Source organism: Ranitomeya imitator, chromosome 2, assembly GCF_032444005.1.
Source record: "Ranitomeya imitator isolate aRanImi1 chromosome 2, aRanImi1.pri, whole genome shotgun sequence".
In the NCBI taxonomy this organism is placed as follows: Eukaryota; Metazoa; Chordata; class Amphibia; order Anura; family Dendrobatidae; genus Ranitomeya; species Ranitomeya imitator.
The window spans coordinates 236,251,046-236,277,793 of record NC_091283.1 but is presented as its reverse complement, the minus strand read 5'-3'; the positions used below and the strand labels follow the sequence as shown (position 1 = coordinate 236,277,793).

The 26,748-nt window shown below is 43.4% G+C and overlaps 1 protein-coding gene and 1 long non-coding RNA gene across 2 annotated transcripts in view; one reads left to right on the top strand and one right to left on the bottom strand.

Moving 5' to 3' along the window:
* Nucleotides 1-581: 581 nt before the first annotated feature.
* On the top strand, nt 582-5,953 carry LOC138662813 (uncharacterized). The gene is made up of 3 exons (XR_011318073.1): nt 582-2,728; nt 3,520-3,660; nt 4,549-5,953. It is a non-coding gene; the product is annotated as an uncharacterized lncRNA (long non-coding RNA).
* Nucleotides 5,954-9,526: 3,573 nt separating this feature from the next.
* The window catches only part of LOC138666336 (oocyte zinc finger protein XlCOF7.1-like), a 28,443-nt gene continuing 11,221 nt past the window's right edge, over nt 9,527-26,748 (bottom strand). Inside the window, exons 2-6 of the mRNA XM_069754564.1 lie at nt 17,281-17,573; nt 16,916-17,058; nt 16,244-16,567; nt 15,688-15,895; nt 9,527-9,711 (exon numbers count right to left, since the gene is read on the bottom strand). Of these exons, the coding sequence (XP_069610665.1) occupies nt 9,527-9,711; nt 15,688-15,895; nt 16,244-16,567; nt 16,916-17,058; nt 17,281-17,573 (1,153 nt within the window). The remainder of the gene's footprint in view (nt 9,712-15,687; nt 15,896-16,243; nt 16,568-16,915; nt 17,059-17,280; nt 17,574-26,748) is intronic.

The following is a 26,748-nucleotide window of genomic DNA, read 5'->3' as shown; positions in this document are numbered from 1 at the left end:
AATACTAATGAGTATAACAGATTATAGACATAGTAAATATATAATTTAATACAATGACAATTATTATGCCAAATATAAAAATAAGTGACCAAAAAAGAGTGAAAATAAATATATCAAATATTAACAATTAATAATATATATATTATACATATAAAAAATATACATATATATAAAAAGTATACATATATATAAATATAAATCTGTGCGAATAGAAAAGTGACAAGTGCTTGAGAGACGTCATTCTGGATATAAGATGGAGTGAAAAACGTCAACAAGAATAATATCTACCGTATATACTCGAGTATAAGCCGAGATTTTCAGCCCAAATTTTTGGGCTGAAAGTGCCCCTCTCGGCTTATACTCGAGTCAAGGTGGGTGGCAGGGTCGGCGGGTGAGGGGGTGAGGGCGCTGAGGTATACTTACCTAGTCCCAGCGATCCTCGCGCTGTCCCTGCTGTCCCACGGTCTTCTGTGCTGCAGCTTCTTCCCCTCTTCAGCGGTCACGTGGGACCGCTCATTAGAGAAATGAATAGGCGGCTCCACCTCCCATAGGGGTGGAGCCGCCTATTCATATCTCTCTCTCTCTCTCTCTCTCTCTCTCTCCCCTCCGTCCGTCCCTGAACTGAAAAGCTGGTGTTACACAGTGCAAATCGCTACAGCGCACAAGCGACAACATGGCGATAGGCGTCCACGCCCTTAAGACCTATGTCATCACTCTGCCCACGCAAGCGCGTCATACGAAACGCGACTTTGGCGCGAAAGTCGCGTACCGCATCGCCGACCCCACACAGGGATCGGGTCGGGTTTCATGAAACCCGACCTGATCAGTCAGCGCAGAGACGCCGGGAAGATGGAGGCGCCGCAATGAGACGCCGGGAGCTGCAATCAAGAGAGGTGAGTATGGCTTTTTTTTTTTTTTACTGCAGCAGCAGCGGCAATGGCACAGCTTTATATAGGGAACTATGAACGGTGCAGAGCACTATATGGGGCACAGCTATAGGGAACAATGAACGGTGCAGAGTACTATATGGGGCACAGCTATAGGGAAATAATAAACGGTGCAGAGCACTGTATGGGGCACAGCTATAGGGACAATCATGAATGGTGCAGAGCACTATGTGGGGCACAGCTATGGGGCAATAATGAACATGCAGAGCACTATATGGCACAGCTATGGGGCAAGAATGATCTATTTTTATTTTTTGAAATTCACCGGTAAATGCTGCATTTCCACCCTAGGCTTATACTCGAGTCAATAAGTTTTCCCAGTTTTTTGTGGCAAAATTAGGGGGGTCGGCTTATACTCGGGTCGGCTTATACTCGAGTATATACGGTAAATAAAAAAGTAGGGAGAAAATGCATTAAGTATATGGAATATATGAAAAGACAACTAACATCATAAACACAACAGCTCAAAATGTTTTATTAAAAATAAATATATTATTTAATTAATACAAAATATATAAAAATATAAAAACAACAAACATGACAAGAAACTGAAAGGAGGACTCATTACAAGGACTATAATACATATTCATTAGAGGAAGGGTTGAAAGCTGTTATGGTCATTCAATCCATAGGGTGTAATTGAATTTAATCTGAAAATCCATTTAGTCTCTTTTTGGGCCAGTAGGCGTTTCCAGTTACCACTGCGTGGCCCAATAAAAACCCTATCGATGCCTCTAAAAGATAGTCCAGTAGGGTCACATTGATGTTTATCCTTAAAGTGCCGTGGGATTGGTTTTAAAACTGACAGGCCATCACTGTTCTTAGCGCCTTCGATATCCAGTATATGTTCCCGGATCCACCTCCTAAATTCCCTCGTTGTCATGCCGATGTAAATCAGGCCACATGCACAAGTGGCATGTTAGATAACTGCTTTAGTAGTGCAGTTGATGTTATGAGTGATGATATACTGTCTAGTTGCATCGGCATTCAAGAAGTCCTTGGTTTTGACCACATTTTTGCAAGCAATACATTTCCCACAAGGGGAACAACCCCAAGCCGGGCCTTTAGATCCAAAGATAAATTTAGTAGTGTCACCCTTATGGTAGCTATGAACTCAGTGATGCCGTAAATTACGTGCTCTTCTATAGGTCACAGCAGGGGTGTCGCCAATTATGTCAGATAAGGTTTTATCAAGTGACAAAATTGACCAATGTTTCTGCAAAATTTTGTATACTTCATCACTGCGCGAGTTGAAATCCAGAATGCATCGCACCTTAGTATCGAAGGTCCTGGTCTTCTTGGGTCTATTTTTCAACAAGTCACACCGATTGCTTAAATGTGCTCTCGTGTAGGCTTGACATAGGGTTTTCTTGCCATATCCACGTTCTGCAAATCTGTGATGAAGGTCACCAGCCTGTTTTTCAAAGAAAGAATCGTTAGAGCAAATCTTACACAGGGTGAAAGGGTTGCCCTTAGGGAATTAGAAGAACTGAAGAATGTGGTTATTAAACCCTCCGATAAAGGGGGTAATGTAGTAATCTGGCCTGTCAAATCATATGAAAAAGAGATGTACAGACAAATTAATAACACTGTGTGCTATCGTCGATTGACTTTTAACCCCTTGTTGAAATTTAGATCTGAATTGAAAGAACTGTTGTCCAAAGCTGTGGAAGATGGCATACTTACCAACAAACAGATGGAAGGACTTTTGATTGAAGAACCGAATGTGGCAGTGATTTACCTATTACCCAAAATACACAAAGACTCGACCACCCCACCAGGTAGAACAATTGTCTCTGGAATTAACAATCTGTGTGACCCTTTGTGTAGACTAATAGACCACTATTTAAAACCTTTGGTGGAAATCCTGCCATCTTTCTTGAAAGATACAACTTACGTCCTAAGGAAACTCGATGGTATTCACCTGGAACCAGACATGTGTCTGGTGACATGTGACGTCGAGTCTCTATATTCGTCAATTCGACACCAAGACGGAATTCATGCCACACAATTCTTTCTCAACTCTAGCGGCCTTGACAGGGCACTATGTGAGTTTCTCTTGACGGCCTTAAACTTTAATTTGACCCACAATTTTTTCCTTTTTAAGGAGTCCCTCTACCTGCAGCTCCAGGGGACTGCAATGGGGGAGTCTTGTGCGCCCTCATATGCTAATCTCTTCCTGGGGCTGTGGGAGACGGACATTTTTCAATCGAATCCTATATCACTGTGTTCTGGTGTTGTAGCATGGTGGCGCTACATTGATGATCTGCTGCTTATTTGGCAAGGCACTCAAAAAGATCTACATTCTTTCTTTGAATACTTGAATGATAATCAACTAAATATAAAACTTACGTACCAAAGTAGCAACCAGCACATTGAATTCCTAGATGTCTCTATTCAAGTTGATCATATGGGTAATATCCAGACTGATTTGTTTCGGAAAAGAACTGCAGCAAATACTTTACTACATGCCACCTCTCAACATCCAAGGCATTTGCTGAGAAACATTCCCACTGGACAGTTTATGAGAGACAGAAGAATTTGCTCTAACGATTCTTTCTTTGAAAAACAGGCTGGGGACCTTCATCACAGATTTGCAGAATGTGGATATGGCAAGAAAACCCTATGTCAAGCCTACATGAGAGCACGTTTAAGCAATCGGTGTGACTTGTTAAAAAATAGACCCAAGAAGACCAGGACCTTCGATACTAAGGTACGATGCATTCTGGATTTCAACTCGCGCAGTGATGAAGTATACAAAATTTTGCAGAAACATTGGTCAATTTTGTCACTTGATAAAACCTTATCGGACATAATTGGCGACACCCCTGCTGCGACCTATAGAAGAGCACGTAATTTATGGGATCACTTAGTTCATAGCTACCATAAGGGTGACACTACTAAATTTATCTTTGGATCTAAAGGCCCGGCTTGGGGTTGTTCCCCTTGTGGGAAATGTATCGCTTGCAAAAATGTGGTCAAAACCAAGGACTTCTTGAATGCCGATGCAACTAGACAGTATACCATCACTCATAACATCAACTGCACTACTAAAGAAGTTATCTACCATGCCACTTGTGCATGTGGCCTGATTTACATCGGCATGACAACGAGGGAATTTAGGAGGTGGATCCGGGAACATATACTGGATATCGAAGGCGCTGAGAACAGTGATGGCCTGTCAGTTTTAAAACCAATCCCACGGCACTTTAAGGATAAACATTAATGTGACCCTACTGGACTATCTTTTAGAGGCATCGATAGGGTTTTTATTGGGCCACGCAGTGGTAACTGGAAACGCCTACTGGCCCAAAAAGAGACTAAATGGATTTTCAGATTAAATACAATTACACCCTATGGATTGAATGACCATAACAGCTTTCAACCATTCCTCTAATGAATATGTATTATAGTCCTTGTAATGAGTCCTCCTTTCAGTTTCTTGTCATGTTTGTTGTTTTTATATTTTTATATATTTTTAATTAATTAAATAATATATTTATTTTTAATAAAACATTTTGAGCTGTTGTGTTTATGATGTTAGTTGTCTTTTCATATATTCCATATACTTAATGCATTTTCTCCCTATTTTTTTATTTAGATATTATTCTTGTTGGCGTTTTTCACTCCATCTTATATCCAGAATGACGTCTCTCAAGCACTTGTCACTTTTCTATTCGCACAGATTTATATTTATATATATGTATACTTTTTATATGTATGTATATTTTTTATATGTATAATATATATTATTAATTATTAATATTTGATATATTTATTTTCACTCTTATTTGGTCACTTATTTTTATATTTGGCATAATAATTGTCATTGTATTAAATTATATATTCACTATGTCTATAATCTGTTATACTCGTTAGTATTAATTATATGTATTTGTTGGCACAATTATAGTTAGTTGTATATTTATTGCAGCATTACGTCATTTGTATGTATGGAGTGGTAATCATATGCATTTTCTTCCCCTTTTTTGTTTTTTTTCCCGGCTATTTATTTCCTTTACCTCGGCGGCACTTTTCCGGGCTGCGTTTCCGTTGCCATGGCACCTCTGACGATACATCTTTTTCAGCACGTAACTTGATCACGTGGCTTTGTCATGTAACAACTGGTATTTGCGGCGTTGTTCCCGTAATACATCGCGTGTTTTGGTATCCATGACGACACGGCGTCCTACTTTGGCGGCACTCTTCCGGGTTGCATCTCCGTCGCTATTATACTGCTGACGATACATCTCATTTAGCATGTGACATGATCATGTGGCTTCGTCATGTGACAACTGGTGTCTGCGGCGGTGTTCCCGGAATATATCGCATGTGTTGGTATCCATGACGTTTGGATTCAGTAACAATATGGCGTTTTTCTCTTACTGCCGCTTCTTAGAATTTCTGACATTAGTATGCGGCGGGGAGTTTTGAAGTCCCTCCGGATGTATAAAATATATGTATCGTATAGTTAATTTGTTCTATAATATTGCGATGTAAATCTGACCTCTTTGTTCATTTGCGCATGCGCCTTGGTCTTCTTCCGAGTACCCTGTGTTATTGGCCTATTGCAATATAAAAAGGAATCAAACCAGCGTCTATCCACCCCTGGACGAAGCATTTCAATGCAAAACGCGCGTTGGGTGTGGTGGATGCCTGGTTATCCTTCATCTGATTTGGTAAATATGTATATATAATTTAACTTTCTCTCACATACTAGTTAGTTAAGTAAATTTACAGGACCTCTGTCGGCCTTCATCTATACTAATATATGTGTCTTGGCTGAAACTTTCCCACGCACTGGCTTATTAGACGAGGTTCCTCTGTTCTATTTAAAATATTCTGCTTCTAGTTTTTATGCTAGTTTTTGTATGTGAGCAAGTTATTTTCTATTACTATTCAGTGTCAGATAAATGTATGTTTCCAGGCGTTTCCACCTTTTCACATCCTTGTTCATTTGATCCTCATCTGTATTTTATTATTAAGTGTTTTTGGTGTTGTTTTAATCTGCCTTAATAAAATTTTAATTTTTATGATCTTTAAATGTGTGTTGCCATTATTCATAGGTATTTGTTTTTAAAGTAACAGACAGGAAAAACACTGGAATGCAGGCCTAAAATGCCCAAACTTGGAGCACGCAGATATGTGGCATGTCACGGAAATACCACACAGCCAAATATGTGGCCTGTATTTTTTTTAGGTCTCCTAAATAGTGCTGTATATTTTCACACTAAAAAATGTCCTTGTAGAATTGCCATGGCACTTCAAAACAATATATAATCCAAAACGGACTTATATGATATTAGCCACAAGAAGAGAACCATAAAATAAATATATATAAATCTTTATTCAATTTTTGTAAATAAAAACAGCAAGACCAAGCGATATTCAACAAACAAAGCATACATAAAGAGAATGACCAGATCACACCACCTTATATATATCACAACTATGTTACCAATTATGCTGACATGTCTATGAACCTGCTAGGGAGCCTAATATTGTGCATCAAAACATCAAAAACTGTTATCTTCTGCTGTAGATATGTAAAGGTAATAGGCGAAGAAGTTCTGGGCGAAACGCGCGTCGGGGCACACGAGGGAGAATTGACTGGCTCACTGCACCATTTGGTCTGCTTGGGGACTCGCTGCTGAATATATTGTTAGCATTAGCACTTTGGAAATTGAAACCATATGTGTTTGGCCATGTTGGCCGGGTATCTCTGATGTGGATAGGGGGAATTTTGTATGGATTACCATTACCTTTACATATCTACAGCAGTTATTTTATTTATATGGTTCTCTTCTCGCGGCTTATATCATATAAGTCCACTTTGGATTATATAGTGCTGTATATAACTAGAGTAACAGACAGGAAAAACACTAGAATACCAGCCTAAAGTGCTGAAACTTGGAGCACGCAGATATGTGGCCTGTCACAGAGATACCACACAGCCATATATGTGGCCTGTATTTGTTTTTAGGTCTGCTAAATAGTGCTGTATATAACTAAAGTAACAGACAGGAAAAACACTGGAATACTGGCCTAAGATGCCCAAGCTTTGAGCACACAGATACTGTATATGAGGCCTGTCACGGAGATACCACACTGCCAAATATGTGGCCTGTATTTTGGGGGGGATCTGCAAAATAGTGCTGTGTATAACTAGAGTAACAGACAGCAAAAAAATGGAATTTTGGCCTAAAATGCCCAAATTTTTAGCACACGGATGTATGAGGTGTGTCACAGATATACCACACTGTAAAATATGTGGTCTGTATGTCTTTTTTGGGAGGGGTTCAGCAAAATGGTGTCAAGAAAATGTGTTTGACACTCAAAAAAATTCTACTCTACCATACCACATAAAAATGAAAGATTTTTCTGCGCACTCATAAGTGATTTTTGTGACCACTTTAAAATTGCTGGATTCTCACGCTGTGCTAGGAAAAGGATCTGGCTGTATTGTGCAGTGTCAAAAAGCAAATGGAGAAAAAAAGGGCTCTGGATTGCTTTGCAATAAAATAATCTCTATTAACCTGGCAAAAAAAATTTTCCAAGCCAATTATACCTGGGGCTATGTATATATGTAATAGGCAGCAGCAGACAGTAATGGAATGGACCCTCTTGATGTATGCGCTGTTATCTATATACCCACATACAGCGCCTGCAGGCCTTGCACTGATATGTATAGAGCCACATACACTCCCCTGCCTACCTAGCACTGCAATCTATATACTCTGTAATTAGTCCTTAGGACTGTTCTTTTAGCTGGATTTGAGTAGTTTAGGATGGTAGACCCCACACTAAGAAATTCCCAAATCTGGCCCTATCTCGGCAGAAGCTCTCCCTACACTGTCTGAATCCGGAGCTGAATGCGCCCAGCAGGGCGGCGCCAGGTCTCTTATACTCCTGATGATGCTGTGCGGCCAGCCAATCACTGCAAGACCACAACAAAGATGTTGCGGCGTTACAGTGCCTGGCAGACAATCCCTGCATGTTGATTGGGTCTCTGAAGACTGAAAAAAATGCTGTGTGGAGACCCAAGTTCCCGCTGAGCAATCCTGGAAATGCTCGGTGCTCGCCGAGTACAGTACTTAGGTGAGTAACGAGCAGTGGCGATCACGTTCGCTCATCACTATCTATAATGCTTTATATGTTTATCTATTTTCTATTAATGATCTGTCGATTGCATAAATTCTTTGAGATATTATGAAAAGGAATAATACGATGGCAACCTTTTTCTTTTTCCTGTATATCTCTATTATTTTGGAGATGGGCGACAACATACAGAGGAGCGGTCTCCCTTTAGTAATGTAATGCGCCTGCGCGGTATGGCGTTGTTCTTCTGAGTAACGTTATGTGCATACATGGGTCTGCGGTGTATTCTGGGTGGTCAGGTGACTGGTGACACCATCTTGTGACGTGAGCGCCGTGTGATCGCTGGATGAGGCCTCATTCCGGATGTGTGGCGGTGCCTCTTCCGGTGGTTATGCGTTCTTGCGCGCTGGCTGGGACTCTCTGGTGTATTACGTGGCCTGGCTGTGAGTCACACACCAGTGATGCCGCTGTGTGACATGTGCTCAGCTCAGCCGCCGGATTACTGTATATTAGCGCACACAGGATTGGTGTTTATAGGAATGCCGGGCTATAATGTGAGAGGATCATGGATTGGTGATCCTCCCGGTTTAGAAACTTTCTGGCGCCTTTTTTGAAAGAGAATTTGATTGGGGTATTCTGAGGTATTCTTTTGCATTAATTAACATCCTGCCTCAGGGATTTGATGTTGGTTACTATAGAGATGGGGAAGCTTTATTTTCATTTGGTGATGTTTAGATGAACACTTTTTGTATATATGTTGTTTGTATGTATTTATTGATTATGCACATTTCAGTGTTGCATATTGTAATAGATATGGACCCTCTGTAGCTCTGATGTTTGTTATTTATATTTATTATTGATCTCTTATATGAGTAGGCTGTGACCTAAAGGTGATTGGTGCTTGCTGTAGCTCCATAATATATAAAGTCAGCCCTTTCCACCACTGTGTATACTTGACAAAAATCTACTTTTGATCGAAACGTTGTACTTTTTCTATGGTTGAATAAAGTCTTTTTTCTGCTACTACACCTGGATGTGGCACTGTTCATTCCTCTTCTGATTGCTAGATTTTCTTCAAGAGGGTTCCTTGGATCTGGAACGAGCGCCCCAATAAAGTGAGTGCTGTCAGCTTTTTCTATATGGGTGAACATTAGAGTCTCGCCCTTGCACTGACTTGCTGGGATAATAGCAGCTGTGACTACAGATCTTCCAGGGCCACTACCTCACCTGTGGCACACACATGGAGAGGAGGTAACGACAAGCATAGGATGATAACAGTGCATACAAGGCCAGTTGATCCGAGGATCACAACCTGGCTTCATATTTCGGGGTTGGTTACTCCACCTGTGGCACAAACACAGAGAGGAGGTAACAACAAGTGTAGGAAGATGACAGTCCATTGAGTCCATACAAGGTACAAGGCCAGTTGACCTGAGAATCACATCCTGGTTTCTCCAACCATATCCATGGTTCAGCGATGGTCAATGGAGCAGATCTGTATTCTTCCAACTGAGGAAGAAAACCCCTAGGTTGTTTCCTATAGAATGATAGATCCTTGTCTCTCGTAATGGAGCCATGATGTAAAATGGCTGCTGTGCTGTCTCTGGTCCTTTTGAGATGTATTGATGTCTTGGCATAAACTCTCTGGCTGTTTCTTTCTCTGAGTCTGTTTATACAGAGGCATGTAACCTATTTTTAGACTTAACGAGTGTCCCTCATTCAGTATTTACATAAAGGGCAAGAATGGAGACAAGATTAAGTAGCATTACTTAATTTTTAAACTATTTGCATAGTTGCATGGCTCCTCCGTCCTCCCTCTGTTGTATGCATGGCTCCTCCGTCCTCCCCCTGTTGAGTGCATGGCTCCTCCGTCCTCCCCGTTGAGTGCATGGCTCTGCTCGGCTCCCCGTCCTCCACCATCCTCCTCACGCTGTCTCTGCATGTCCCTGCATCTTTCTGTTGTCTCGGGACCAGCAGCTTCTTCCTGTGTTCAGCGGTCACGTGGAACAGATCATTAAAGTAATGAATATGCGCTCCACGCCTATGGGAGTGGAGATGCATCCATATTCATTACTTTAATGAGCGGTACCACGTGATTGCTGAACACAGGAAGAAGCTGCCTCGCCGAGACAACAGAGTGATGCATGGAGGACTTGCAGTGATCACGTGAGGAGTGGGTGAGTATGATGATGTGACAGCTGCCGGCTCCTGCACCTCCCTCTCCCCCATTGACCCCCTGGGACAATGACTCGTGTATAAGCCGAGGGGGAGCATTTTCAGCACAAAAAAAGTGCTGAAAATCTCAGCTTATATACGAGTAAATACGGTATTTGGTATCACCGCATTCAGAATCGCCCAATCTAGCAATATAAAAAAAGAATTAACCCGATCGCTAAACAGCGTAACGAGAAAAAAAAGTCAAAATGCCACAATTACGTTTTTTTTGTCGCCGTAACATTGCATTAAAATGCAATGAGGGGCGATCAAAAGATCGTATCTGCACCAAAATGGTATCATTAAAAACGTCAGCTCGGCATGCAAAAAATAAGCCCTCACCTAACCCAAGATCACGAAAAATGGAAATGCGACGGGTATTGGAAAATGTTGCAATTGTTTTATACTTTACCTAATAAAAAGGAGTTATTTTTACTGATAAATGTTTGTTTTGGGTCATTTATTTTCTGCTGGTATTTGGTTTATCCTATAAAACTCCCATATAATTGTCACGGTTCACACCATGCTGCAAACACTATGCCATGGATCCCCACAGTATGTCAGGGATCCTGGGGAGGATACCTTTATCGTCCCCACTACTCACACCAATTTGTCACGAACCGGGGTTGTTTGTTTGCCCCTGGTTCCCTCTGCAGGGGCTTTATCTATTTCCCACTTCCGGTTTGGAAACTGCAGCTCTCTGGCGCCCCCCTTACCCTCAGGTCAGATTAGGTACTGCACCTAGGGTAATTAGTCGCCAGAAAGGCTGCCTGCTATGTACTGGCTATTGGACATGCTACAGCGAGGGCGATAAAACTACTCCCATACAGGCAGGAACAATAATTATCAACTCCGCCGGTCACTGCAGAGATGCCCGATTGCACAGTAAGGCCGGCGTCACACTCAGCGTATGCAAATACGGTCCGTATATTACGGCCGTAATACGCTGAAAAGTCCCGAAAACAGTGGTCCGTAGCTCCTCCGTAGGCAGGGTGTGTCACCGTTTTTTGCGCATGGCATCCTCCGTATGTAATCCGTATGGCAGCCGTACTGCGTGTTTTTATCGCAGGCTTGCCAAACCGACATACGCCTATACAAGGGATCCATGTGTTAAAAAAAAAAAAAAACATATATACTGTCTATATATATATATATATATATATATATGTCAGTAGACACATATATATATATATATATTATTCTTTCATACAGCGCGAGATAGCAAAAAGCCGGTAATTCAATTACCGGCTTTTGCTTTCTCCTTCCTACACCCGACATGATATGAGACATGGTTTACATACAGTAAACCATCTCATATCACCATTTTTTTTTTGCATAATCCACACTACTAATGTTAGTAGTGTGTATCTGCAAAATTTGCCCGTTCTAGCTCTTAAAATTAAGGGTTAAATGGCGGAAAAAATTGGCGTGGGCTCCCGCGCAATTTTCTCCGCCAGAGTAGTAAAGCCAGTGACTGAGGGCAGATATTAATAGCCTGGAGAGGGTCCACGGTTATTGGCCCCCCCCCTGGCTAAAAACACCTGCCCCCAGCCACCCCAGAAAAGGCACATCTGGAAGATGCGCCTATTCTGGCACTTGGCCACTCTCTTCCCATTCCCGTGTAGCAGTGGGATATGGGGTAATGAAGGGTTAATGCCACCTTGCTATTGTAAGGTGACATTAAGCCTAATTAATAATGGTGAGGGGTCAATTATGACACCTATCCATTATTAATCCAATTGAATGAAAGGGTTAAAAAAAAACACACACACATTATTAAAAATTATTTTAATGAAATAAAAACAAAGGTTGTTGTAATATTTTATTTAACGCCCAATCCAATCACTGAAGACCCTCGTTCTGTGAAAGAAAAAACATAATAAACCAACAATATACTTACCTTCCGCAGATCTGTAAAGTCCAACGATGTAAATCCTTCTGAAGGGGTTAAAACAGTTTGCAGCAAGGAGTTCCGCTAATGCAGGCTGCTCCTTGCTGCAAAACCCCGGGGAATGAAGCTAAATATAGGTCAATGATCTATATTTAGCTTAATTTGCGGTGAGGCGCCCTCTGCTGGCTGTTCATAGATCGTGGGAACTTTCCTAGAAAGCCTGTTTTGAAGATTTAGGGAGACTCAAACATGGCATATTCACATTATCGTGCCAATAATATTCTCATCTTGAACGCACGCCACGCGCATCATGTTTTTGTGCAATTTGTCAACTATATAGGTTCTCCCCGTCTGAATTATTTTTGAAGGTCAACAATATACGATTTTCCTGTAATTCATTTCTCACACTCTAGGTATGATAATGGCTTTTCCCTCTGTAGGATTTTTGATGTTTATAAAGGTTGACAACTAGTTGGACAAGCCCTTCTCATTCCTCATGTTTGGTCCTGTTAAAATAAAAACACTTATACAATAAGTATACTGTTCATCTCCTCTTCAATCCTCTCCATCCATCTCACCTCCTCCTCAGAACTGTTCCTTAACATACAGTTCTCTCTCTCCAAGCACAGACAGCCACCTCATGCCCTCTCCTGCTCCCACCTGCTAACACTTTCTCTGCTCCTTCTCACTGCTGGTGATATCTCTCCAAATCCTGGTCCTCCTCACCACATCCCCACAGACAGTTCTACCTCCCACCCACGCTCCATCACAAATTTCCGTAACCTCTCTAGCCTTATACCCATTCGCTCAGCCCCCACTTCCCCAGTCCCACTAACAGGAGCTCTGTGGAACGCTCGCTCTGTCTGCAACAAGCTTTCCTACATCCACGATCTTTTCATTACTATCAAACTTTCCTTCCTCGTCATCACTGAAACCTTGCTCACCCCTTCTGACACAGCCTCCCCTGCTGCACTTTCCTATGGTGGCTTCCACCTTTCTCACACACCCCGCCCCAGCAGCAGGCATGGCGGAGGAGTTGGTTTTCTCCTGTCAGATAACTGCTCCTTCACCCCATTCCCACTGCCACCCTCTGTTACCCTCCCTTCCTTTGAGGTGCACTCTGTGCGCATCTACTCCCCCTCCAACTGGCTGTCACTTACCACCCCCAAGGCCAGCCACCACCTTATTTGACCACTTAATCACCTGGCTACTTCATTTCCTTTCCACGGACATCTCCACTATCATCATGGGCGACTTCAACATCCCCATTGACACTTGCCTCTCAGCTGCCACTAAACTTCTATCTCTCACTTCCTCCTTTGGCCTCACTCAATGATCTTCTGCAGCCACTCACAAAGATGATCACACATTGGACCTCATCTTCACCCGCCTCTGCTCCCTATCTAACCTCTCTAACTCACCTCTTCCACTCTCTGACCACAACCCTCTCACATTCTCTTCCCTCTCCACTCCGTGTCTACAATCCCCACCCCGCAAACTTGCACACCCTCGCAGAAATCTTAAACACCTTGATCTACATTCACTCTCTGAATCCACTCCTCCCTCTCACAGACATAAGTTCCCTACACAATGCGGATGATACTGCTGCTCTATATAACACCACAATAGCTGCAGCTTTGGAATCTCTTGCCCCTCTCACACATACCAAAGCTCGCAAAATCAACAGACAGCCCTGGCACACCAGACTGACCAAAGAACTGAGACGAGCTTCCAGGGCTGCAGAGCGGAGATGGAAAAGGTCCCACTCCAACGAGCACTTTATCGCATTCAAACAGTCCCTCACTACTTTCAAGACCACACTCGCCACAGCTAAACAAACCTACTTTTCGTCTCTCATATCCTCCCTGTCTCACAATCCTAAACAGTTATTCAACACCTTCAACTCTCTCCTCCATCCCACTGCACCTCCTCCCTCCCCACTCATCTCAGCTGAAGACTTCACCTCATTTTTTAAGCAGAAGATTGAGAACATCACAGACAGTTTTAGTTGACAACCCCAGAGCCCTTCCTCCCAACTACCCAGCATTCCACCTCGAAATCCACTGCGAAGATCAACTCTCCACTCTATTCTCAAGATCGCATCTCACCACCTGTGCACTTGACCTGATCCCTTCCCACTTCATCCCAAACCTCGCCACAGTCTTCATCTCAACTCTAACCCAACTTCAACCTATCACTAACAACTGGTGTTTTCTCCTCATGCTTTAAACATGCCTCAATCACAACTATCCTCAAAAAAGCCCTCTCTTGACCCATCCTCTGTATCTAGCTATCGCTCTATATCACTTCTCCCCTATGCCTCAAAACTACTGGAACAACACGTCCATCTTGAACTGTCCTCCCATCTATCTTCCTGCTCCCTTTTCGACTGATTACAATCAGGCTTCACACCACTTCACTGAAACTGCCCTAACTAACATCACCAATGACCTATTAACCACCAAGAGCAAGCGACACTACTCTATCCTCCTCCTCCTGGACCTGTCCTCCGCCTTTGACACAGTGGACCATTCCCTATTACTATAGACCCTCTCATCCCTTGGCATCACAGACTTGGCTTTGTCCTGGATCTCATGATACCTAACTGACCGAACATTCAGCATCTCCCATTCACACACCACCTCCTCACCTCGCCCCCTATCTGTCGGAGTCCCCCAAAATTCAGTTCTAGGGCCACTGCTCTTCTCCATTTACACTTTTGGCCTGGGACAGCTCATAGAATCTCACGGTTTTCAGTATCATCTCTATGCTGATCACACACAGATCTACATCTCTGGACCAGATACCAGCACCCTACTAACCAGAATCCCTCAATGCTATTTCATCCTTCCTCTCCACTAGATTTCTAAAACTTAACATGGACAAAACAGAATTCATTATCTTTCCCCCATCTCACGCGACCCCCCCCCAATGAACCTGTCCATTACAGTAAACGGCTGCCCACTCTCCCCAGTCCCACAAACTTGCTGTCTCGGGGTAGTCCTTGACACTGATCTCTCCTTCAAATCGCATATCCAAGTCCTTTCCACTTCTTGCCGCCTTCAACTCAAAAATATTTCACGGATCCGTACATTCCTAAACCAAGAATCTGCAAAAACCCTAGTCCATGCCCTCATCATCTCCCGCCTCGACTACTGTAACCTCCTGCTCTGTGGCCTCCCCTCTAACACCCTCACACCCCTCCAATCTATTCTAAACTCTGCTCCCCCGTGTGAGTTCTTTGATGACTAACAAGATGTGATTTCTTCACAAAACATTTCTCACATTCTGAACAGGAAAAAGGCTTCTCCCCTGTATGAGTTCTCTGGTGAGTAAACAAATCTGATTTCTGGTTAAAACATTTCTCACATTCTGAACAGGAAAAAGGCTTCTCCCCTGTGTGAGTTCTTTGATGACTAACAAGATGTGATTTCTTTACAAAACATTTCTCACATTCTGAACAGGAAAAAGGCTTCTCCCCTGTATGAGTTCTCTGGTGAGTAAACAAATCTGATTTCTGGTTAAAACATTTCCTACATTCTGAACAGGAAAAAGGCTTCTCCCCTTTATGAGTTCTCTGGTGAGTAAGCAAATGTGACTTCTGGTTAAAACATTTCCCACATTCTGAACAGGAAAAAGGCTTTTCCCTTGTATGGGTTCTTTGATGACTAACAAGCTGTGATTTCTTCACAAAACATTTCTCACATTCTGAACAGGAAAAAGGCTTCTCCCCTGTGTGAGTTCTCTGGTGAGTAAACAAATCTGATTTCTGGTTAAAACATTTCCCACATTCTGAACAGGAAAAAGGCTTCTCCCCTGTATGAGTTCTCTGGTGAGTAAACAAATCTGATTTCTGGTTAAAACATTTCCCACATTATGAACAGGAAAAAGGCTTCTCCCTTGTGTGAGTTCTTTGATGATTAACAAGATGTGATTTCTTCACAAAACATTTCTCACATTCTGAACAGGAAAAAGGCTTCTCCCCTGTATGAGTTCTCTGGTGAGTAAACAAATCTGATTTCTGGTTAAAACATTTCCCACATTCTGAACAGAAAAAAGGCTTCTCTCCTGTGTGAGTTATTTGGTGTCTAACAAGATTTCCTTTGAGGGTAAAACATTTCCCACATTCTGAACAGGAAAAAGGCTTCTCCCGTGTATGAGTTCTTTGATGACTAACAAGATGTGATTTCGTCACAAAACATTTCTCACATTCTGAACAGGAAAAAGGCTTTTCTCCTTTATGAGTTCTCTGGTGAGTAAACAAATGTGACTTCTGGTTAAAACATTTCCCACATTCTGAACAGGAAAAAGGCTTTTCCCTTGTATGGGTTCTTTGATGACTAACAAGCTGTGATTTCTTCACAAAACATTTCTCACATTCTGAACAGGAAAAAGGCTTCTCCCCTGTGTGAGTTCTCTGGTGAGTAAACAAATCTGATTTCTGGTTAAAACATTTCCCACATTCTGAACAGGAAAAAGGTTTCTCCCCTGTATGAGTTCTCTGGTGAGTAAACAAATCTGATTTCTGGTTAAAACATTTCCGACATTCTGAACAGGAAAAAGGCTTCTCCCCTGTGTGAGTTCTTTGATGACTAACAAGATGTGATTTCTTCACAAAACATTTCTCACATTCTGAACAGGAAAAAGGTTTCTCCCCTGTATGAGTTCTCTGGTGAGTAAACAAATCTGATTTCTGGTTAAAACATTTCCCACATTCTGAACAGGAAAAAGGCTTCTCCCCTGTGTGAGTTCTTTGATGACTAACAAGATGTGATTTCTTCACAAAACATTTCTCACATTCTGAACAGGAAAAAGGCTTCTCCCCTGTATGTGTTCTTTGGTGAGTAAACAAAACTGATTTCTGGTTAAAACATTTCCCACATTCTGAACATGAAAAAGGCTTCTCTCCTGTGTGAGTTATTTGGTGTCTAACAAGATTCCCTTTGAGGGTAAAACATTTCCCACATTCTGAACAGGAAAAAGGCTTCTGCCCTGTGTGATTTCTCTGGTGATTAAACAAATATGATTTCTGGTTAAAACATTTCCCACATTCTGAACATGAAAAAGGCTTCTCTCCTTTGTGAGTTATTTGGTGTCTAACAAGATTCTCTTTGAGGGTAAAACATTTGCCACATTCTGAACAGGAAAAAGGCTTCTCCCCTGTGTGAGTTCTCTGGTGAGTAACAAGATGCCATTCCTGCTTAAAACATTTCCCACATTCTGGACAGGAAAAAGGCTTCTCCCCTTTGTGGGTTCTTTGATGAATAAGAAGAGCTGATTTCTGGATAAAACATTTCCCACATTCTGAACATGAATATGGCTTCTCCCCTGTGTGAGCTCTTTGGTGTCTAACCAAACCTGATTTCCAGTTAAAACATTTTCCATATTCTGAACAGGATAAAGGCGTCTCCCCTGTGTGAGTTCTATGGTGAGTAAAAAAATGTGATTTCTTGTTAAAACTTTTCCCACATTCTGAACATGTAAATGACTTCTTTGCTTTAGGAGCAGTTTGTTTTTTAATGCCTCTTTTGTGACTTTGATTTTCCTTAGAAGTCAGTAATGAATCAGAAGATGGGACCCGTTTCATAGGATCAGATGACAGATCTTTGCTGTGAATGGATGATGATATATCTGGAGTAATGGCATTCACTTCAGTTGTATCTTGCATGATCTCAAGATCATCAGATTTAAAAATTGAAGATGTCAGCTGTCCCTCTGATCTCCTGATACAGTCATCTGCTATGATAAAAAAAAAACAATTATTATGTTTTAATAAAATATCCTTGAGTTTCATATTTTTGAACATTTCTACTTAAACTGTCCATAAAAATGGCAAGCTATGTAAAAAAAAACTTTAATTACACTATGTAACAACTTTTTTTCCTGGGTAGAAAATGTGTTTTCCTAACCCTTTATGCTTAAAACAAAAATAAAATAGTTGTTGCTCTACGAAAACTTTGCTCCTGTGATCAGGAATATGAAATTTTAAAATGTTTCTGTTTTCGGTAAAAATCTTGATTCATATTCAATACTGAGTAGCAGGGGCTGACTGGCAAATTTTAGCCTGGGGGGCAAGCACACCGCAGTGGCCCATGAGTAGCGGCCCATCCTTAAAGGGGTTGTCGGATCTTAAGCTACATGTCTACAGTCACTATGTGTGAATCCTCATATCGCATGCACTGTGAGGATTCTCCAGTGCCTGCGCCGGGAACAGGTGGTCTTGTGACTGCAAGCATGTGAAATATATATATATATATATATATATATATATATATATATTATGACACACACACACAGTCCCACTGTATAATTGACACACGCAGAGCCCCACTGCATAGTGACACACATGCACAGTCCCACTGTATAATCACACACACGCGCACAGCCCCACTGTATAATCACACACACGCGCACAGCCCCACTGTATAATCACACGCACGCGCACAGCCCCACTGTATAATCACACACACGCGCACAGCCCCACTGTATAATCACACACACGCGCACAGCCCCACTGTATAATCACACACACGCGCACAGCCCCACTGTATAATCACACACACGCGCACAGCCCCACTGTATAATCACACACACGCGCACAGCCCCACTGTATAATCACACACACGCGCACAGCCCCACTGTATAATCACACACACGCGCACAGCCCCACTGTATAATCACACACACGCGCACAGCCGCTCTGTATAATCACACACATGCGCACAGCCCCACTGTATAATCACACACACAGGGCCGGACAGGGACAAAAAAGCAGCACTGCCACATAAAACCCCACCAGTCCACATACTCAAACACTCCCCACCCCCAATCAGTGAATTTTGCTATACTTTGTCCTGCCCTTCAACACTCCTCTTAAAGGCGTTATTTGAAGAGCCACATGTGAATGGCGCCGAAGTGCGCATGATCGACCACAGGTCCATTTACATGGTGCTCTTTAGAGCTCCAGCTCTCAGGAACCTTGGGGGGTCTCAGTGGTTGGACCCTGGCGATTCCAAGTTCTCGGCATAGGAGATTACTTGGGATAATGCATTTAAATGGATTTTCCAATATTTTTTTAAATTTTCCCATAAAAAAAACTGAAAATAATAAACCAGTATTGACATTCCCAAAGACCAATGTCGCCTCTCTGACAACAGAACAGGAGAAATGGTACCATGCAGTGCACAGTATATATACAGGACAGGAGGAGTGGTGCTGTGCAGTGTATATATACACATGACAGGAGAAGTGGTGCTGTACAGTGTATATATACAGGACAGAAGGAGTGGTACTGTGCAGTGCATATATACAGAACAGGAGGAGTGGTACTGCGCAGTGTATATATACAGGAGGAGCGGTGCTGTGCAGTGTAGATATACAGGACAGGAGGAGTGGTACTGTGCAGTGTATATATACAGGAGGAGCGGTGCTGTGCAGTGTATATATACACATGACAGGAGGAGCGGTACTGTGCAGTGTATATATACAGGACAGGAGGAGCGGTACTGTGCAGTGTATATATACAGGACAGGAGGTGCGGTACTGTGCAGTGTATATATACAGGACAGGAGGAGTGGTACTGCGCAGTGTATATATACAGGACAGGAGGAGCGGTACTGTGCAGTGTATATATACAGGACAGGAGGAGTGGTACTGCGCAGTGTATATATACAGGACAGGAGGAGTGGTACTGTGCAGTGTATATATACAGGACAGGAGGACTTGTACTGTGCAGTGTATATATACAGGACAGGAGGAGTGGTACTGTGCAGTGTAGATATACAGGACAGGAGGAGTGGTACTGTGCAGTGTATATATACAGGAGGAGCGGTGCTGGGCAGTGTATATATACAGGACAGGAGGAGCGGTACTGTGCAGTGTATATATACAGAACAGGAGGAGTGGTACTGTGCAGTGTATATATACAGGACAGGAGGAGCGGTACTGTGCAGTGTATATATACAGGACAGGAGGAGTGGTACTGCGCAGTGTATATATACAGGACAGGAGGAGCGGTACTGTGCAGTGTATATATACAGGACAGGAGGAGCGGTACTGTGCAGTGTATATATACAGGACAGGAGGAGTGGTACTGTGCAGTGTATATATACAGGACAGGAGGAGTGGTACTGTGCAGTGTATATATACAGGACAGGAGGAGTGGTACTGTGCAGTGTATATATACAGGACAGGAGGAGCAGTACTGTGCAGTGTATATATACAGGACAGGAGGAGCGGTAGTGCGCAGTGTATATATACAGGACAGGAGGAGTGGTACTGTGCAGTGTATAAATGCAGAATAAGGCCACGGTCACATGTTCAGTATTCGGTCATTATTTTACATCAGTATTTGTAAGCTAAAACCAGCAGTGGGTGATAAATGCAGAAGTGGTGCATATGTTTCTATTATACTTTTCCTCTAATTGTTCCACTCCTGGTTTTGGCTACAAATACTGATCTAAAATACTGACCAAATACTGCTAGTGTGAATGTGGGCTTAATACAGGTACTCATTAGGGTGGAATCACAGTAGAATATGGCATCGGATGTGAGAAGAAAATCATACCACTTTTGTGGAAGAAAATGGAACAGATTTTTTTTTATACTCTTTATTAGCCCATGTGGCAACATTTCACTTCCATATCAGAGAAATGTTCAGTTATGGATCCAAAACGTTGCCACATGAACTAATAAAGAGTCCGCTAGTTTTCTCACAATTAATCGGAATGATAGCTAGATAGATACACACATACATAATAAGAATAGATACTGAAAATTACACCATTTATGCAGGACAGTAGAAGTATACACAGCTCCACAACATACCGTATATACTCGAGTATAAGTCGAGCCGAGTATAAGCAGAGGCACCTAATTTGGCCACAAAAAACTGGGAAAACTTATTGACTCGAGTATAAGCTGGGTATACATTGTCCCCACATCCCCGTCCTTGTATGCATGGCTCCTCATCCCCGTCCTTGTATACATTGTCCCCACATCCCCGTCCTTGTATGCATGGCTCCTCATCCCCGTCCTTGTATGCATGGCTCCTCATCCCCGTCCTTGTATACATTGTCCCCACATCCCCGTCCTTGTATGCATGGCTCCTCATCCCCGTCCTTGTATACATTGTCCCCACATCCCCGTCCTTGTATGCATGGCTCTTCATCCCCGTCCTTGTATACATTGTCCCCACATCCCCGTCCTTGTATGCATGGCTCCTCATCCCCGTCCTTGTATACATTGTCCCCACATCCCCGTCCTTGTATGCATGGCTCCTCATCCCCGTCCTTGTATACATTGTCCCCACATCCCCGTCCTTGTATGCATGGCTCCTCATCCCCGTCCTTGTATGCATGGCTCCTTATCCCCATCCTTGTATGCATGGCTCCTTATCCCCGTCCTTGTATGCATGGCTCCTTATCCCCGTCCTTGTATGCATGGCTCCTTATCACCGTCCTTGCATGCATGGCTCCTTATCACCGTCCTTGCATGCATGGCTCCTTATCACCGTCCTTGCATGCATGGCTCCTTATCCCCATCCTTGTATACATTGTCCCCACATCCCCGCCCTTGTATACATTGTCCCCACATCCCCGTCCTTGTATGCATGACTCCTTATCCCCGTCCTTGTATGCATGGCTCCTTATCCCCGTCCTTGTATGCATGGCTCCTTATCCCCGTCCTTGTATGCATGGCTCCTTATCCCCGTCCTTGTATGCATTGCTCCTTATCACCGTCCTTGCATGCATGGCTCCTTATCACCGTCCTTGCATGCATGGCTCCTTATCCCCGTCCTTGTATGCATGGCTCCTTATCCCCTGAAGAGCTGCAGTGAATATTAATTTTTCTTTAGCAGCGGCACAGGCTTTAGCCTCAGCTGCTGGCTCCTGCCTCTGTGACCCGCTGCTCCCCCTCCGTCTTTCTGTGACAATGACCCGTGTATAAGCCGAGGGGGGCGTTTTCAGCACACAAAAAAATATACTGAAAAACTCTGCTTTATACACGAGTATATACAGTATACTACAATCTATTATATACACAGCTGCATATTATATACCGTCTTAAGGAATATAGAGCCGTGTATATATTATATAGTGTAGAGATGTGGCAGCAGTGTATATATAGTGTGAATTACACAATATATACATAGCGCCACATTATATAAACTTCTCTACACCATATAAACATCTCTACACTATACAGACATCTCTACACTATATATATATATATATATATATATATTATAACATAATTAAGACAGCATTATACTATAATATGATGCATACATTATGATGCATACATCACATAGGAGACACCGCGACTGCTGAATATGTATCATAATATGTGTACTGCTGTACACATATTATATAGATGAAACTGATATATATATATATAGATATAGAGATATATCTATATATATCTATATATATATATATATATATATATATATATACTACATAATTGTCTAAGGGTCACTTCCGTCTTTCTGTCTGTCACGGATATTCATTGGTCACAGCCTCTGTCTGTCATGGAAATCCAAGTCGCTGATTGGTCGCAGCAAAACTGCCACGACCAATCAGCGATGGGCACAGTCCGGAAGAAAATCCTTACTCCTCGCAGTCAGTGCCCGGCGCCCGCATACTCCCCTCCGGTCACCGCTAACACAGGGTTAGTGCCGAAAGTAACGGACCGCGTTATGCCATGGGTAACGCACTCCGCAACCGCTGCTATTAACCCTGTGTGTCCCCAACTTTTTACTATTGATGCTGCCTATGCAGTAAAAAGATCTAATGTTAAAAATCATTTAAAAAAACAAAAAACCTGCTATTCTCACCCTCCAAAGTCCGCCGAGCTGCTCGTGCCGGCCGCCATCTTCTGTTCCCGGCGATGCATTGCAAAATTACCCAGAAGACTTAGCGGTCTCGCGAGACCGCTAAGTCATCTGGGTAATTTCGCAATGCATCCTGGGAACGGAAGATGGCGGCAGCCGTGCGCGTATCGCCGGAGCTCCGCTGGATCCCAGGGGTGAGTATATAACTATTTTTTATTTTAATTATTTTTTTAACCGGGATATGGTGCCAACACTGCTGTATACTACGTGGGCTGTGTTAGATACCGCGTGGCTGCTATATACTACATAGGCAGTGTTATATACTATGTGGGCTGTGTGATATACTCCGTGGGCTGTGCTATATATTACGTGCCCACTGTTATATACTGCGTGGGCAGTTTTATATACTACGTGGCTGCTATATACTGTGTGGGCAGTGTTATATATACGTGGCTGCTATATACTGCGTGGGCTGTGTTATATAGTACGTGGCTGTGTTATATACTGCGTGGCCACTGTTATATATCACGTGGCCTGTATTAACGCATCGGGTATTCTACAATATGTATGTACATAGCAGCCACATAGTATATAGCACAGGCCACATAGTATTTGTCTGCAATATACTACATGGCTCCTATATACTACGTGGCCTGTGCTATATACTATGTGGTTGCTATATACATGCATAAATACATATTCTAGAATACCTGATGCGTTAGAATCGTGCCACCATCTAGTATGTGTATATATATATATATATATATATACATAGTGCGACTATAGTCTACATTATACAGGTGATACTGCAAATGTTGGATACACATTATATAGGCGATACTGCTGTATATGATAGTATCACCTATACAGTGTATATCCATCAGTCTATATACATTATATAGGCAATACTGCTACTGGTGTGTGTGTATATATATATATATATATATATGTGATATATAGGTGATACTGCTGTACCAGTATCACCTATATAACGTATATACACATCAGTAGGAGTATTGCCTATATAATGTATATAGACTGCTGTATATACATTATATAGGTGATACTGTGATTATATACAGCAGTGGCAGCCAGTATCACCTATATAATGTATGTATAGCAGTTTGTATCTTATATATATGGGCAATACTGCTACTGATGTGTATATACGTTATATAGGTGATACTGCTGTGTATACAGTGGTGTGATATAAACACACACACCCCGCAGTGTCACCTATATAAGGTATATACACATCAGTAGCTGTGTCACCTATATAACATATAGACTGCTATACGTACATTATATAGGTGGTGTAGTGATTATATACAGCAGTATCACCTATATAATGTATATATAGCAGTCTATACACATTATATAGGTGCAACTGCTGTATATACATTAAAAAAATTCATTTTGAGACTCACCCAGGTCCCTGAGATGGGGGGAGGTCGGGAGGATGAAGAGCAGAAGTGGGTCAGGTCCTGGCCAGCATAGGCGGTGAAAAGGAGACGACCAGATTCATCCCACGCATTGGTGAACAGAGCGCTCTTCCCTGACGCTGGTGCAGGCCGGCCAGCGTCAGATACAGGCAGTCAGCTGGAGCCTGCTGGTCAGATTCATCCCACGCATTGGTGAGCAGAGCGCTCTTCCCTGACGCTGGTGCAGGCCGGCCAGCGTCAGATACAGGCAGTCAGCTGGAGCCTGCTGGTCAGATTCATCCCACGCATTGGTGAGCAGATCGCTCTTCCCTGACGCTGGTGCAGGCCGGCCAGCGTCAGATACAGACAGTCAGCTGGAGCCTGCTAGAGGCGCCCTATGCACGCCGGACTTTTTAAATCTCTCCACGTGCGCGCGTGGTCTCCTGCTTGCCTGCGCTAGCACACAGCACAGGCAGCAGACGAGCACGCACAGGACCTAGGAACGTGGCCGTGCTCGTGCACTAGCACGGGCCACCTCGGCACTTCTCAGCGTGGGCAATGCGCGCACACAGGACCTGACTAGTGACTGCAAGATTTAAAGGGCCGGCTGGCGGGATGCGCTATGTATTAAAATCGCTGCCGGTCCTCCAGCGGTCCTGTGCAGCTGCTCAGGCACCGGCCTGGGGGGCATATGCATTCCTGCCACCCGGCCCAGTCCGCCCCTGCTGAGTAGTAGTGATAAGCGAGTGTACTCGTTGCTCGGGTTTTCCCGAGCACGCTTGGGTGACCTCCGAGTATTTATGACTAGAGTTGAGCGACCTTGACCTTTTTAGAGTCGAGCCGTGTTTCGCAAAACCCGACTATCTCAAAAGTCGAGTCGAGTGGAATCGGCCGATTATCGCGAAAAGTCGGGGATCGACCGAAACACGAAACCCAATGCAAGTCAATGGGGGAGCATAGTCGGCAGTGAGTAGAGGCCAGGAAAACATGTACAGAGCCCATTGTATTGGCAAAAACATCCATTCTTGCTACTGAAGCTTGTCAATCGTAATTTAGCTTATAATAATTGGAAGGCATTTGAAATTGGGGGTCATTTAGCTAAAGTTGTGGGGGGTAGGGCTGGTTTGAGTAATTAGTGTGCCCAGTAAATCTGGACCACGTCACGGCAGTGGAGCAGGGAGAGGTAAGTATTTCAACTTTGCAAGTTCTGTGATCCTGAGCAAGCAGGGGGGGCCCACTCGTTGGCATTGGCACTGGCACAGGGCCCCTCAAAGTACAGCGGTGTGTTTGCACGGCGGGGGCGCCTCCCACCGGCAGCAACACTTTTGCGTACTATGAGGGGCCCTGTGCCAGTGACGTCGCCGACGAGTATTCCTCCCCCCACCTGATGAAGGAACCTGCACCTTCATCTGCACCTTCCTCTTTGTCCCTGTGTAAGGTGGTATGGTATGCGAGAAGGGGGACCTGACTTTCAGCAGGGTCACAATCTTGCAGTGTAGCGTGCACGGGGAATGTTGCATTATGGGTCAATGTACCAGCAGACTCATCTATCACTGGCTGGGCAATGGGCAGGATGAGGGGGAAACAGATATGGGCCCAAAGAATAAAGTGGGCTAAATGCAGTTCAAAATTGGTAACAGGACTAACCAGGGGGCATTGTTTTGTTCAGTGGAGGACAACTGGAATGAGAGGATGACACAGAGAGTAGGCCCAAATCAGTAAGACACTACTCTGTCCTCCTTCTCCTGGACCTGTCTTCTGCCTTTGACACTGTGGACCACTCCCTTTTGCTACAAATTCTCTCATCTCTTGGCATCACAGACTTTTCCCTTTCCTGGATCTCGTCATATCTGACAGACCGAACATTCAGTGTCTCCCTCCCCCACACCACCTCCTCACTTCGCCCCTTGTCAGTCGGTGTTCCTCAAGGCTCTGTTCTAGGACCCCTACTCTTCTCCATCTACACTTTTGGCTTGGGACAGCTCATAGAGTCCCATGGTATGCAGTACCATCTCTACGCTGATGACACGCAGATCTACCTATCCGGACCTGACCTCACCTCCTTACTTACCAAAATCCCGCACTGTCTGTCTGCTATTTCAGCCTTCTTTTCTGCTCGCTTTCTACAACTGAACATGGACAAAACAGAATTCATCATCTTTCCCCCATCTCACTCTACCCCTCCACCAGACCTATCCATCAATGTCAATGGCTGCTCTCTTTCCCCAGTCCCACACGCCCGGTGCCTCGGGGTGATCCTCGACTCTGCCCTCTCTTTCAAGCCACATATCCAAGCCCTTGCCTCCTCCTGCCGTCTCAAACTCAAAAATATTTCCCGGATCC